The sequence below is a fragment of the Martes martes genome, assembly GCF_963455335.1.
Source record: "Martes martes genome assembly, chromosome: 17".
Classification (NCBI taxonomy): Eukaryota; Metazoa; Chordata; class Mammalia; order Carnivora; family Mustelidae; genus Martes; species Martes martes.
Genome location: NC_137905.1, coordinates 42,750,701 through 42,762,853, shown reverse-complemented (window position 1 = coordinate 42,762,853; position 12,153 = coordinate 42,750,701). Strand labels below are relative to the sequence as shown.

At 54.2% G+C, this 12,153-nt stretch overlaps 2 protein-coding genes across 4 annotated transcripts; one reads left to right on the top strand and one right to left on the bottom strand.

Moving 5' to 3' along the window:
* Positions 1–36: 36 nt before the first annotated feature.
* HCST (hematopoietic cell signal transducer) lies at positions 37–1,466 on the bottom strand. Its single transcript, XM_080829088.1, has 4 exons — positions 1,359–1,466; positions 993–1,016; positions 415–546; positions 37–187 (listed from the first exon to the last, which is right to left on the bottom strand). The coding sequence occupies exons 1-4, from the start codon at positions 1,399–1,401 to the stop codon at positions 147–149; spliced, it is 240 nt and encodes a 79-aa protein (XP_080685214.1). The 5' UTR covers positions 1,402–1,466; the 3' UTR covers positions 37–146.
* Positions 1,467–2,813: 1,347 nt separating this feature from the next.
* Positions 2,814–9,502, top strand: NFKBID (NFKB inhibitor delta). Of its 3 annotated transcripts, none has more exons than XM_080829085.1 (12): positions 2,814–2,909; positions 4,355–4,455; positions 4,662–4,722; positions 5,109–5,326; positions 5,564–5,754; positions 5,836–5,941; positions 6,060–6,206; positions 6,322–6,373; positions 6,468–6,616; positions 8,077–8,193; positions 8,528–8,692; positions 8,838–9,502. In XM_080829085.1, the coding sequence occupies exons 4-12, from the start codon at positions 5,321–5,323 to the stop codon at positions 8,889–8,891; spliced, it is 987 nt and encodes a 328-aa protein (XP_080685211.1). In that variant the 5' UTR covers positions 2,814–2,909; positions 4,355–4,455; positions 4,662–4,722; positions 5,109–5,320; the 3' UTR covers positions 8,892–9,502. The 3 variants fall into 3 exon arrangements, with proteins under 3 accessions (XP_080685211.1, XP_080685210.1, XP_080685212.1); XM_080829084.1 differs by lacking the exon at positions 2,814–2,909 and adding an exon at positions 3,592–3,681; XM_080829086.1 differs by lacking the exon at positions 2,814–2,909 and adding an exon at positions 3,592–3,681 and having other exon boundaries at positions 8,077–8,207.
* Positions 9,503–12,153: the final 2,651 nt, after the last annotated feature.

The following is a 12,153-nucleotide window of genomic DNA, read 5'->3' as shown; positions in this document are numbered from 1 at the left end:
CACCCTGGGGTTCTGTGAGGAAGAATCAGAACCAGAGGTGGTTCAATAGCTTTATTCCACCCCAAAGTGGGGAGTGCGTTTCCTGTGTGGCGGCACACGATGCGGGATGAGAGGGTCTGAAGTCAAAGGTCTCACTTACAGGGGGGTCAGCCCCTGCCAGGCATGTTGATGTAGATTTTGTCATCTTCTGGGGGTGGGGGAGAGAAAGCATGAGGCCTGACCACCTACCACCCACCCACATCCCCACCTTCCTGGGGACCCCCTGCTTCAGGGGTTTCCTCCGGAGTTCCCCCCTGCACCGCCCCTAGGGTTTCCCCAGCATCTCCTCCAGGGCTTCCCTGGGGGACCCCTCCCTGGGGACCCCCGCTCTAGGGACACCTCTCCCTCCGGGCCCCACCCTGTCTCTGCCCTCACCTAGGGTGGGCCGGCGGCGTGGGCAAGCACACGCAAACACGACTGCGATGATGAACAGTGACACCAGCGCGTCCGCGGCCATGAGCCCTGCCAGCACTGGCAGAGAGAGGGGCCCACATCCGGAACAGGAACCTGGAGGGTGGGGGCCGAGACAAGAAGGCGGTTGAGGGAGGTTCCAGACCCTCAGGGCTGCACTTGGGGCCAATGGGGCTGAGGAAGTCCTTGGTCGGGGAGGCAGGAGTGTCTGAGATTCCCTGAGGTTGACTTGGGGATGAAAAGGGAGGTGGGGGCCTGGAGAGAAGCGGGGTGTGGGGTGGGGGGGATCCCAGCACAGAGAGACATACATGGTGCTTTGGGCATAGTGGGTACTCCCAAAGAAGGCTGGGAGGTGGCTGAGTCCTTGGGGCTTCATTTTGGTGATGAGGGCAGTGAGATGGGGACCCAGAGAGGACCGTAGATCCCCTGCGGTTCTGATTTGGGGGTGAGAGGGGAGCTGGTGACCTAGACAGTATCCTCAGGCCACACTTCAGGGATGAAAGCAGTACCACGGCACTAGGGAAGGGGTGCTAATTTCTCACCTGGGGTCACCAGAGCGGCAGCCACTGTGAAAAGAGAGGGAACGTGGATTAGCAGGGAGAGGTGGTGTCCTGAGAAATAACCTCCATTCGGGAGAGAGCAAATGAGAAAGAGGCCAGAGAGATAGAAAATCAGAAGTGGAAGTAGAGACAGACTCAGCAGTGAGAAGGCGAGATCAACAGGCTCCAGGCTCAGCTTCTCTCCCACAAAGAACCAGGCTCTGCAGCCAAAATGGATCTCCAGGGAGGAAGGGGTCCTAGGAGGATGTGTCCTCAGCACTCCTCCCTTCAGAGGTCGCCCAAGCCACCCCTCTCATAGGGACTCTGCTTGCCACTCCCCCTCCGCCCCCCATAACCACTTTTGCTCACCTGGGAGCAAAAGAAGGAGCAGGATGACACCTGAAGGGGCCATGGTGGGCAAAAGGCTTTGGTCCAGAGAAGTTCTGAGGAACAGTGGGGGAGTAAAGAAGCAGAATAGCGGATGTCACCCTGCTGGTGGCAATGTCACCTGCTTCCTGTGTGAGGGTGGGGGAGGGGGAGAAGTAAAAAGTGGGTCCCTGTGACTGCCTTTGGGGATGAACTAGGAGTAGGGTCAGAGCCCAGGGAGGCTCCTATGATCGTCCAGGCAGGAGGGGATGGATGGCCTGGGTTGTGGGCATTGAGGAGATTCTGAGGAGATTTTGGAGGTGGAACCAACAAAACTTGCTGGTCATGTACATATGGGTGTGTATGAGAGAGAGGGATTCAGGATGACCAAAGCTTCTGGACTAAGCTACTGGAAAGACGGAGCATCCCTTGACAGAGATGGAGTAGGAGGGGAGAGTAGGTTTAGGGGAAAGTGCCAAAGTCTGGGGACACCGAGTTGGAAATGCCTCCTAGATCTCCCTGCAGCACTGAATGACCACAGCTGCATCTGTGAATTCAGGGATAAGTTTCTGGCCTGAGATGTAAATTTTCAGGTTGATTGCTTATGAATGAATAAAGCCACGTGACTGGATGAGATCACCCAGGAAGTGAGTTCAGACGGAGGAGTGCCCCTGGCCTCCAAGAATGGGTGAAGAGGTGGAAATAGCCCAGGAAACTGGGAAGGAACAATATGTGAGGGAGGAGAATCAGGACAGCCCAAGTCTTGAAAGGCTGGGAGAAATGATTAACATGGCCACGGAGATGGGAACTGAGAACGAGCCTCCCCTGGGAATGTCAGTTGGCTTGAGGGCTGGGAATTCCTGTCTGCTTAGTTCACAGCTATACCATGGCCCCCAGCAAAGGGCCTCCCTTGAAGTAATAAATTATCTTTAATGACGAATGAATAAATGAGAACTGACCTCTGAACAAGGTGATGTGGGGAAAGGGAGAAATTTGAGTCTACCGATGTCACTCTGACCTACAAACCTTCCCTCCCTTGGGACTAGGAAGTGCCGAATCCCAGCCTCCTCTTACCCTGGGACTCAGGAATACTATCCCCTTCCAGCCCAGGCTCCAGAAATCAAAGCCTCCCCTTCCAGCCCAGGCCCCAGAAATCAAAGCCTCCGGTACTCCCTTGGACAGAGCCCCAGAAGTCCAGGCCCCCAGTGCCCTCCTCCTTCAGGTGTCGACAATCCCTGGCCGCTTCACCCTCAGACCAAAGATGGGGGCCCCCAGCTCCCTCTATCCAGGTAGGAGGCTCGGGAGACAGGCCCTCAACGTCAGCCCCGCCCATTCAGAGACTGGGCTAGTTCAAGCGCCACACGGGGACTCCCGGGTCTGTGGGAGGGGCCCTGCCCTTGACTGGGCGGTGCCAAGAAGTCCAGTTTAAAAACTCGCGGGGCACAGGCCCTAGATCGGGGACCCGGCGGCGGCTCCGCGGGGAAAGAGCGAGGCTGGCGCAGCGCCGAGGCCGCGGCCCTGGGGGCCCGCAATCCGCGCCACGGAATCCGCGAGGTAATGGAGGGGGTGGGGAGGAGAAGCACGCTCGGCCCCTTGGGAGAGCGAGGGCTGGGAGTCCGGCTCTCACGAACCTGCGGGACTGAGCTGGAGCATCAAGCCTGGGTGCTGGGAGTGAGCGTACTCGGTGTTTGAAGGGGGTAGGGGGCTAGGACTTCTGGTGGTGATGGAGGAGCGGCTGGGATTCTGGGATCCTGGGTCCTGGGAGGGTGAGGAACCGGGGATTCGGAATTCTGGGTCAGGGGGTGGGGTAAAAGGGCTGGGAGCCCCGACCCCTGGGTACTGTGGGAGGAGGGGGCTGACGGCCGGGTCTTCTAGCTCTAGAAAGGAGCTAGACGGAGTCCTGGGGGCGTGGTTGTTTAAAAAATCAGCCACGAGTCGGAGTGGGTAAGGAGGCACCCGGCCGTAGGGGCCCACGCTAGCCTTGACCCTGCCCGGACCCCGGGAATTCCCGAGTCTCCACCCACCCCGGGGCCCCCGGCGGAGCAGGAATTCCCCACGTGCGGGGATTCCGAGCGCTCCACGCCTGGCCGCGCGCGCCGCCTCTGAGCGGGACACCTGCGGCGCGCCGCCGGTAGAGGAAGGGGTGGATGGAAGATTCCCTTGCGTGAGCGCCGTGACGTCAGCACGTCGTGTCTGGGCTGTTTCCGAGTCCGCCCTCCCCCGCTTAACCCTTCCTCTGCTGGAACCCGGGCTCGGAAGGCTGAGGGTTGAGGGTCCGGACTTCCGGGGTGGTGCGGACCAGGCTTCTGGAAAGTGGGACTCCCAGGTGCAAGGGAGGGCGAGGCTGAGGGCCCGGACTCCTGGGTCCTGGGGAAAGGGGTGCTAGGCTCTTGGAGTTCCGCAGAATAGGGGGCCTGGACTCTTAGGTCTGAAGAGGGGATGGGGTCTGGACTTCCGATCCCCGACGAGCTAGGGGGCTAATGATTCGTCGTTCCTTGGGGAGAGGGCCCGGGGACTTGGACGCCTGGTTTCCCGGGAAGTGTGTCGAGGGCAGAGAGGTGTTGGGAACCTGAATGTGCAAGTCTCCTGGGAGTGATTCCCAGCGACCCCCAAGGCCTCGGGACTGGGAGATCTGGGGGCTGGGATTTTTCACGGAAGGTGGGGGGAGGTGCTGTAGAGGAGCGCCCTCCACCCCCTTCCTCAGTTTCCACGACGCTGGTGGAAAGTTGGGTCAGAGGGGAAAGTGCGGAGCAAAGGGAAGGAAAAGGCGGAGGCGGAAGCTGCACCTGAAAGCTAAGATTGACTTTGGAGTTCTCAGGCGTAGTCAGTGTGCCAGTTTTTCCGCGCAGGAGGGCGAGGGAGGGTGCCCGAGGCCACACCCCCGCGTAGTTGGGTGACTTAAGGAACTCTGATTGCTTCCCTCCCGTCTCCTTCCGCCCCCCCGCCCCCCCGCCCCCCCCCCCCGCCTACCCCCCTCCCCCCCTCCGCCTCCCCCGCAGTGAGTCGTAGTGAACGCAGCCACTGCCCATCACAGACCGTGAAGAAGCTCCTGGAAGAACAGAGGCGCCGTCAGCAGCAGCCTGACGCTGGTGGAGCACCGGTAAGGCCCACGAAGCCCTCTAAACTGTAACTCGTGAGGCCATGTCCTGTTGGGCAGACACTTGATTGCTTGTGAGCCCTTGACCCTCAGAGCAGATCAGAGGTGTAGTCCTGACTTAGATGCGCTGTGGGCGGGGCATGGATGCTGAGGGATCTGTCCCATAAATTCCCCCTTGTTCCTTTTTCTTTTTGTTTATCCCTCTACAGGGACAGTTTCCATCTCCGCTGGCCCAGTCCCTGACCCCATCTGTGAATGAGAGTGAGGCCGGTAAGTCTGGAAACTCACCTGGTTCCCTCAGCTCACCTCCCCAGCTTTCTTCAGGGACTCAAACATTCCAAATCTTAGAACTTTGGGGAACTTGGGAGTCAGACCCTCTTTCTTGCTGGGACCCCGTAGTAGTTTGATCGCCCAGATTCTCGAGCCCATGGGTCTATGTACACAGTCCTTCAGTGTTCGAGGGGCCCAGGCTCCTAGCCTTTTGCTGTTCCTGGAGTCTAAGCCTTCAGCCCTCTGAGTCCCAGCCCTTTGGTGTCCCACAAGTACTAGCTCTCAGGACCCTGGGAGATTCCAGGCCCTCACCCCCGTCCTCCAGTCTTGGTCATGACTTCCCCAACCCTGGTAACCAGGCCTGCCCGTGCTCCTCTCACACACAGGCCATTCTCGATTCCCAGTACAGCAAGAGACTGTGGGTTCTGGACTTGGCAGCCTGGCTCCCACCACGGGCTTTCCAGACTGGGACCCCAACACGCATGCTGCCTACACAGACAGCCCCTACTCTTACCCTGCTTCTGCTGCTGAAGGCTTCCCGACTCCTGACTTCTACCCACCCTCCGACCCAGGGCGGCAGTGTCCATTTTCTGTGGGGATGGAGGTGAGATACAGAGTGGAACAGGATGCTGAAGGGCCCCTAAAATTCCCAGTTGCCCTTGTGCTAGATTAAGAGCCCATTCTTCAGATGGGCAAAACTGAGGCCCCAAGGTCCAAGGTCACTCCGTACGGATGGGGCACCCAGTCACCCTACCTGGCGCTCTGTGTGTGTGTGTATGTATATGTGCCAGGAAAAGGAGTTCTCAGCTGACTGGCTCTGCCCACCACGTGTATCCTTCAGGACCCTCTGGATACCCGGCTGTATGGAGAACCTTCCCTGCCACAGGCAGGATCCTGGAGAGGTTCTGGACTCCCCTTAGGACCCCCACAGTTGCCCCCCGTGGCCACCGGACCATCCCTGGACACAGCCCGTGCTCACATGCTGGCTCTGGGGCCACAGCAGCTGCTGGCCCAGGATGAGGAGGGAGACACGTGAGTATGGGGATTGCGGTCTGCCTGTTTTTGGCTTAGCTGGGGTTCTGCGCTCACTGCTTGTCCTCTACCTGTCCTCAGGCTCCTGCACCTGTTTGCGGCTCGGGGGCTACGCTGGGCAGCGTATGCTGCAGCTGAGATGTTGCAAGTGTATAGACATCTGGACATTCGTGAACATAAGGGCAAGGTGAGGGCCAGGGGCCCAGACTGCTGGATTTGAAGGCAGGAGGTCTGGGGGCCTGGATTATTGGTTTTTCAGAGGGGAGGAGACCAGGGGCCCAGGCTGACCATCTTATTTCCTGCAGACCCCTCTCCTGGTGGCTGCTGCCGCCAACCAGCCCCTGATTGTGGAGGACCTGCTGAACCTCGGAGCAGAGCCCAATGCCACTGATCATCAGGGACGTTCTGTCTTGCATGTGGCCGCTACCTATGGGCTCCCAGGAGTCCTCTCGGTATGACCAGTGGGCCGGTGGGGAGAACGGGATGGACTGGTTGCTCAGATCCTGGCTTCCAGGGCTAGGAGGCCTGGGGAGACTTGACTCCAGCACTGTGCCTTCTCCTCCCCAGGCCGTGATTAACTCGGGGGTTCAGGTTGACCTAGAAGCCAGAGACTTCGAGGGTAAGCTGGGTGGTGGGCAGGGTGGGCGTGGCAGGTGGGGCTGGGGTGGGGTGGGCGCCTCGGATGCAGAGCCCTCACCGCCTCTATCCTGCAGGCCTCACCCCTCTCCACACGGCCATCCTGGCCCTCAACGTGGCTGTGCACCCACCTGACCTATGTTCCCGGGTGCTGAGCACCCAGGCCCGAGACAGGCTGACTTGTGTCCAGATGTTGCTGCACATGGGTGCTGATCACACCAGCCAGGTGAGCTGGGCAGTGGGCAGCCGGCCCCTAGAAGGGTGTGTGAGATGGGGCACCCGGACGTCCAGGGCATTGAGACAAATGTTGACTTTGCCTCCTGCCAGCCATGTGAACTTGAGCACATGGCTATGTTTCCCTGGGCCCCAGAGAAGAAGATCAGTGATCTTAGGTTGTACTTACTATTCATCAAGCATCGAGTGTCACGGATTAGCTGATCGAATCCTCACCGACTCCCTTTGACATGTGTGCTGTTATTACTTTTACCGCTTTACTAATAAAGAAACTGAGGCATAGGAGTCAAAAATCTTACAGCTTGTAAGAGTCAGAGAGGGGATTAGAATCAGGTAGCCTCATGCCAGAGAACACAGACTCTCTCACTCTCCTCTCTCTCAAATGAATAAATAAAATCTTTCAAAAAAAATAAAAAGAATTTTGAACACAGATAAAATACAGAAAATAGTATACTCACAAAAAATTATGTCTTTAAAGTGAAGAACTCTTTTAACCTCAGTACCATCATTTCACCTTAAAAAAAAAATTAAACTCATAATATCAAGCATCCTGGCTGTGTTCATATTTCTGATTGACTCTAAGGTGATATACATTGTTTGTTTTTTTTTAAGATTTTTTTTTTTAATTTGTTTATTTGACAGACAGAGATCACAAGTAGGCAGAGAGGCAGGCAGAGAGAGGGGGGAAGCAGGTCCCAAGACCCTGGGATCATGACCTGAGCCAAAGGCAGAGGCTTAACCCATTGAGCCACCCAGGTGCCCCTACATTGTTTTTTCATTAAAAAAAAAAGAAAAAACAAACTCAGACCCAAATAAAGCCCACATATTGCCATTGTAAGACTTTTGAAGTTGTTCTTAATTTAGAGCTTTCCCCCTTCCATCTTCTGGTCTCCTCTTCATTATCTATTTGGTGAGCCAGCTAGGTTGTTTTGTCTTGTAGAAACACATCATATTTTTAATGAGGGCACATAATAAGGTCTCATTGTGGAAAATATCTTTATTTGCTCCAAAATATTGAAGAGAACAACTCAATATGGAAGTATATATGGGTTTGGTGAGTCCCCTGATTAATGCTGCTCAAGTCCCATCCTTATAGATCAAGTATAGTCCGTGTGGGTTGTGGGTACATTTTACCATGCCTAATGGAATGTGGGGTGGCCAGGGCAGCTGCAAGTGCAGAGTGCCTTTGGAGGATTAGGTAAGAGCCTTCTTCTCAAAGACACTTGGGCTGGAAAACTGTCAAAAGAAACACATGGTTCTGTGATGCGTATGATACTAATGGCACCCCCTTAAAGGTGGTAGTCTTGTATAGTGCACAACATAGATAACTGTAAGGAACCCCTGGGTGCTTGCTTGCAAAGGAGAGACATGGTGTCTAAGAGCTCTTGGATTCCATGGGAGGGGCTCTGGGTATGAGGATTGGCCTGACCTCCGCCGTTCCTTTCTCTACAGGAGATCAAGAGCAATAAGACAGTTCTGCATCTGGCTGTGCAGGCCGCCAATCCTACCCTGGTTCAGCTGCTGCTTGAGTTGCCGCGGGGAGACTTGCGGGCCTTTGTCAACATGAAGGTGGGGGGATCTAGGTTGGAATGGGCAATTGTGTGAGATGTGATGGAGAAGGGCGGGGGGCTTGGAGAGGCCTGTGGGCTGTGGCTGTGGCAGGGACAACATAGAGAACCCAGGTGGGGACCGGATAGGATGTGGATGGCTGTAGATTGCAGGAATGTATGGGACATAGACTGAGGGGTGTGTGGAATGTGATTGTGGAGGGGATTCCGGGATGTGAGTAGGGGCATATGGAATATGGCTGGGCAGGCAGCAGTGTTGGACTCTGGAGTGTACTGTGGAAGGCCCAGGCCAGCTGAGTCTGCATCTTTATCAGCCCTCCCCTCACTGTCCCCAGGCCCATGGGAACACAGCCCTCCACATGGCGGCTGCCCTGCCCCCTGGACCACCCCAGGAGGCCATCGTGCGGCGCCTGCTGGCAGCTGGGGCAGATCCAACATTGCGAAACCTGGAGAACGAGCAGCCTGTCCACCTGCTGCGGCCTGGGCCGGGCCCCGAGGGGGTGAGTGCTGAGCCCACCCTGACTGCAGAGTGGCCTCTGACCTAACGGGCTGAACCCCTGACCCTACCCACTCAGGACTTTAGAGGGTCTGTGGCCCTGGCCTCTCTTTCTAGCCTCCCTGACTTCTCCCCTGTCTTGTCCGCAGCTCCGGCAGCTGTTGAAGAGGAGCCGTGTGGCACCCCCAGGCCTGTCCTCTTAGGACTCAAACCCAGAACCTGGACTGATTTTCCAGTCCCCACCGTCCTGTGGGACAGCCAGCGTATGCTAATGTTGCAAATCCATGATAATGTATGTGGAATGTCCTGCCATCAGGGTCTTACATTAAAACCCCAAAATGGCTGCCGGGGGGGGTAAACGATCCCCAATATTTGGGGTGGTGTAATACCCCTCCCCTACCCACAAGGAGCCCTCTTGATGATTTCTGTGAAATCGAGGCCCCTTGATTGTTTCTGTGAAACACCTTAGACCCCTAACCCTTCCTCCATTGGGATCTTCTGGGATCCCCTCCCCTACTCAAGTCCAGTTCAACTCACCTAGAATCCCAGATGTGATTTCCCTACACAGTACTTGGGGTACCCCCAGAATAGCTCCCACTGTCATCTGGTAGAGCTCCCGAGATGACTCCCCAAACCCACACCGTTCAGGTCCTTACCCCTGAGACATAGGAAGGACTCTTCCTAGATTGGAGTCCCCTAGGTCCTATGCTTTCTAATTCAGAACTCAACTGGCTGGGCCCCTGTCCCAGATCTCCGCATTTCCAGTGAATCCCTCCCCTATTTGAAATGCCTTATTAAACTCAGTTTGGACTGCACTGTCATTGTCTTAATCTCTGGGGGCATTGGTGCAGGGGAGCGGCTGTGGTGCTTGGCTGAGGAGGCATGTTTGGATAACTGTGTGGGTGGGGTATGTAGCAGACTGTGGGTGCCAAGTCTGCATCCTTCACCCTGTCAGTACCTGGTGGTCTGACTGCCTGTGGACATCGTGACACGACTGGTGTCTGCTCTACCCTGGGTATGAGCCAGGTAGCCTTAAGTGCCGACGAGTTGATGCCCTTTCCCATCTAACAGCCCTCAAACCAGAGACTGAAAGGAGATGGTATAGAAGGACTCCAGGTCCCTCACCTCTCTGTGAGGGTAAATGTGGAAGTGTGTGTTCTACACATGCTCTCAGAATTCCCCAACAGAATTAAGCTTCAGTTCCCCGTACTGGTTCTGGCTTGATGACATCCTTTGCTGACTGCTTTCCCTTTTCTGTGTCCTTTCCCACCTCCCCTACCAATAGATTGTCCTCAAATCCTGCTTCTGGAGAGACCCAAACTAAGAAGACCTCCCAATGCCCCTTTCTCATAACTGCCCCACAGTCTCTGCTCTGGACTTCATCCCACTCTTATCACCAAAAGAGCCCCACTGAAAGCCCTCTGACTCATCTTAACCCCTCACTGCTCAGAGCCTCTCACAGACAACAAACAAGCCTACTTGGGGGCATGTGCCCATGTCTCCATCCCAAAAGTGAAGGCTTGAAACAACCATCACTATTTGCTAATGATCCTACAGTCTGGGCTGGGCTCAACCAGACCGTCCTGCTTTGGTCACTCATGCAGCTGCAGTCAGCTAGGGGCCTGATTGGGCTGGGCAACTTTGCTCACATGTCTGACAACTTAGCTGGGACCACTGGGAGTGGGCCAAGCACCTTTACTCCACATGGTCTCTCCAGGAACGTGGGTGGTTCCAAGAGGAAGTGTTCTCAGAGAACACGCACTTGCTTGCCACGCACTTGCTTGCCTCACACTTGTTGACATCACATTGGTCAAAGTCATTCACATGGCCAAACCCAGAATCCGGGGAGGGGGCACTACTCCAGGGCTTGAATATTGGGAGGCGGGGTTTCCAGAGCCACTTGTGTTAGTCTTCCAAATCAGCAGCCCTGTACCAGCATGCACTGCTCTTCTGTGGATGCACATTGTGGCAGCTGACTTGTGAAGAATTCATAGGAACGTTATTCCATAGATTCTAAGAACTTAACTGGAATGCATCTTACAGTCATTGTAGGGCATAGTTTAATTTCTGTATTTCTTCCTTTGCATAAAGGTATTTTATCTACCTAGCTCTCTATCTATACACCCATCTGTCTTCGAAAGTGTGTGAGTGGGGAGTGGGGCAGAGGGGGAGGGAGAGGGACGAGCACACTCCGTGCTGAGTGTGGAGCCCAACATGGGGCTCCATCCCAGGACTCATGATCACGTCCTCAGCTGAAACCGAAAGTTGGATACTCTAAGGACTGAGTCACCCAGGTGCCCCCATAAGGATATTTCTTATCATTGATGGCATCTTAGAGCCTACTGACATATAAGATGTATATCCCAAGATGTATCAACAAACACATACACACACATATTAAAAATGACAGAATGATAAAATGTCTCTAAGAAACTGTATTATTAAAAGAAAAATTAACAAATTGTTTTCAATGGGAAAAGAAGGGCAGCTTAATGGCACAAGAACACCAAATGAACAATAGCAATCCCCTGCTGGAATTCCAGTAATAAGTCTTTTTAAACTAATTACCCTAAGTATCACCGTTAATATGTAAGCATTAGTAAGGAATCACATGCTGAACATATGGAGCAAAATGGCCTTTCACTTCCGGTCCCACAGGCTTGGAGCTCCTTATTCAGTTAGCCTGTTGATCACCCTTGACTGTGAAAACACAAAGGCAGCATTTTCCCCCTATTTGTGGTGCTACTCATAGATTTTTGCTAGGTACAGTACAGTGCAACTAAAGGTTTAACCGGTATCGGAATGATGTTGGAAACCGGGTTCTCCAACGAAGCTGTGGCATTGTATGCAACTTGCGTCATGTAGGCATCTTCTTCCCGATGTCTACTAAGTCTATATTTAATATACATGACTTGTAATTACATGTATATATTATGATGAGACACTCTGAGCTCATAGGCTCTTTGGGAGAAAATCTAATTCTAGGAGCTTCCTCCCTAGGCCATCTGCCAGAAAATTGTGTACTAAGCTGACATTAGAGCATGACATATTACTGCCACCTGCTGGGAAGCTGTGGTAAAAAGGCAAATCTACAGTGTGTAGAAAGTGAAAGCTATCATTTGGAATTTTGCAGTGCACACCCTGAACAGCATATGGGACAGCCTCAAATTACTGGACAGCAGGTTAGCAAAATGAGTAAGAATATGGTTGCTGGAGCCAGGTTGTCCCGGTTGAATCCCTAGCTCTGACCCTTCCTAGATGGTGACCACTGGCATGTGATGTAATTTCTTACCTTCATTTCTTAACCTATAAAAGAGAAGAGTGATAGTACCTCCTTCATGGGGTAGAAGTAATGATTAAGTGTGTCAATGTATGTAAAAAGCTCTGGGAGCAGTGCCTGGCATAGGGTGAGTGCCTTATGAGTATTTGCTGCCATACCGTTTTAAGATTGTATTTATTTATTTG

Excerpts from the sequence above, each read along its gene's own strand:
- HCST (XM_080829088.1), bottom strand. The coding sequence starts at position 1,401 with ATGGCCCCTTCAGGTGTCATCCTGCTCCTTCTTTTGCTCCCAG. Across the intron at positions 547-992 it reads TGCCGCTCTGGTGACCCCAG|GTTCCTGTTCCGGATGTGGG; the intron begins GTGAGAAATTAG and ends CCCACCCTCCAG. Across the intron at positions 188-414 it reads ACGCCGCCGGCCCACCCTAG|AAGATGACAAAATCTACATC; the intron begins GTGAGGGCAGAG and ends CCCCACCCCCAG.
- NFKBID (XM_080829085.1), top strand. Across the intron at positions 6,207-6,321 it reads GGCTCCCAGGAGTCCTCTCG|GCCGTGATTAACTCGGGGGT; the intron begins GTATGACCAGTG and ends TCTCCTCCCCAG. Across the intron at positions 8,194-8,527 it reads GGGCCTTTGTCAACATGAAG|GCCCATGGGAACACAGCCCT; the intron begins GTGGGGGGATCT and ends CACTGTCCCCAG.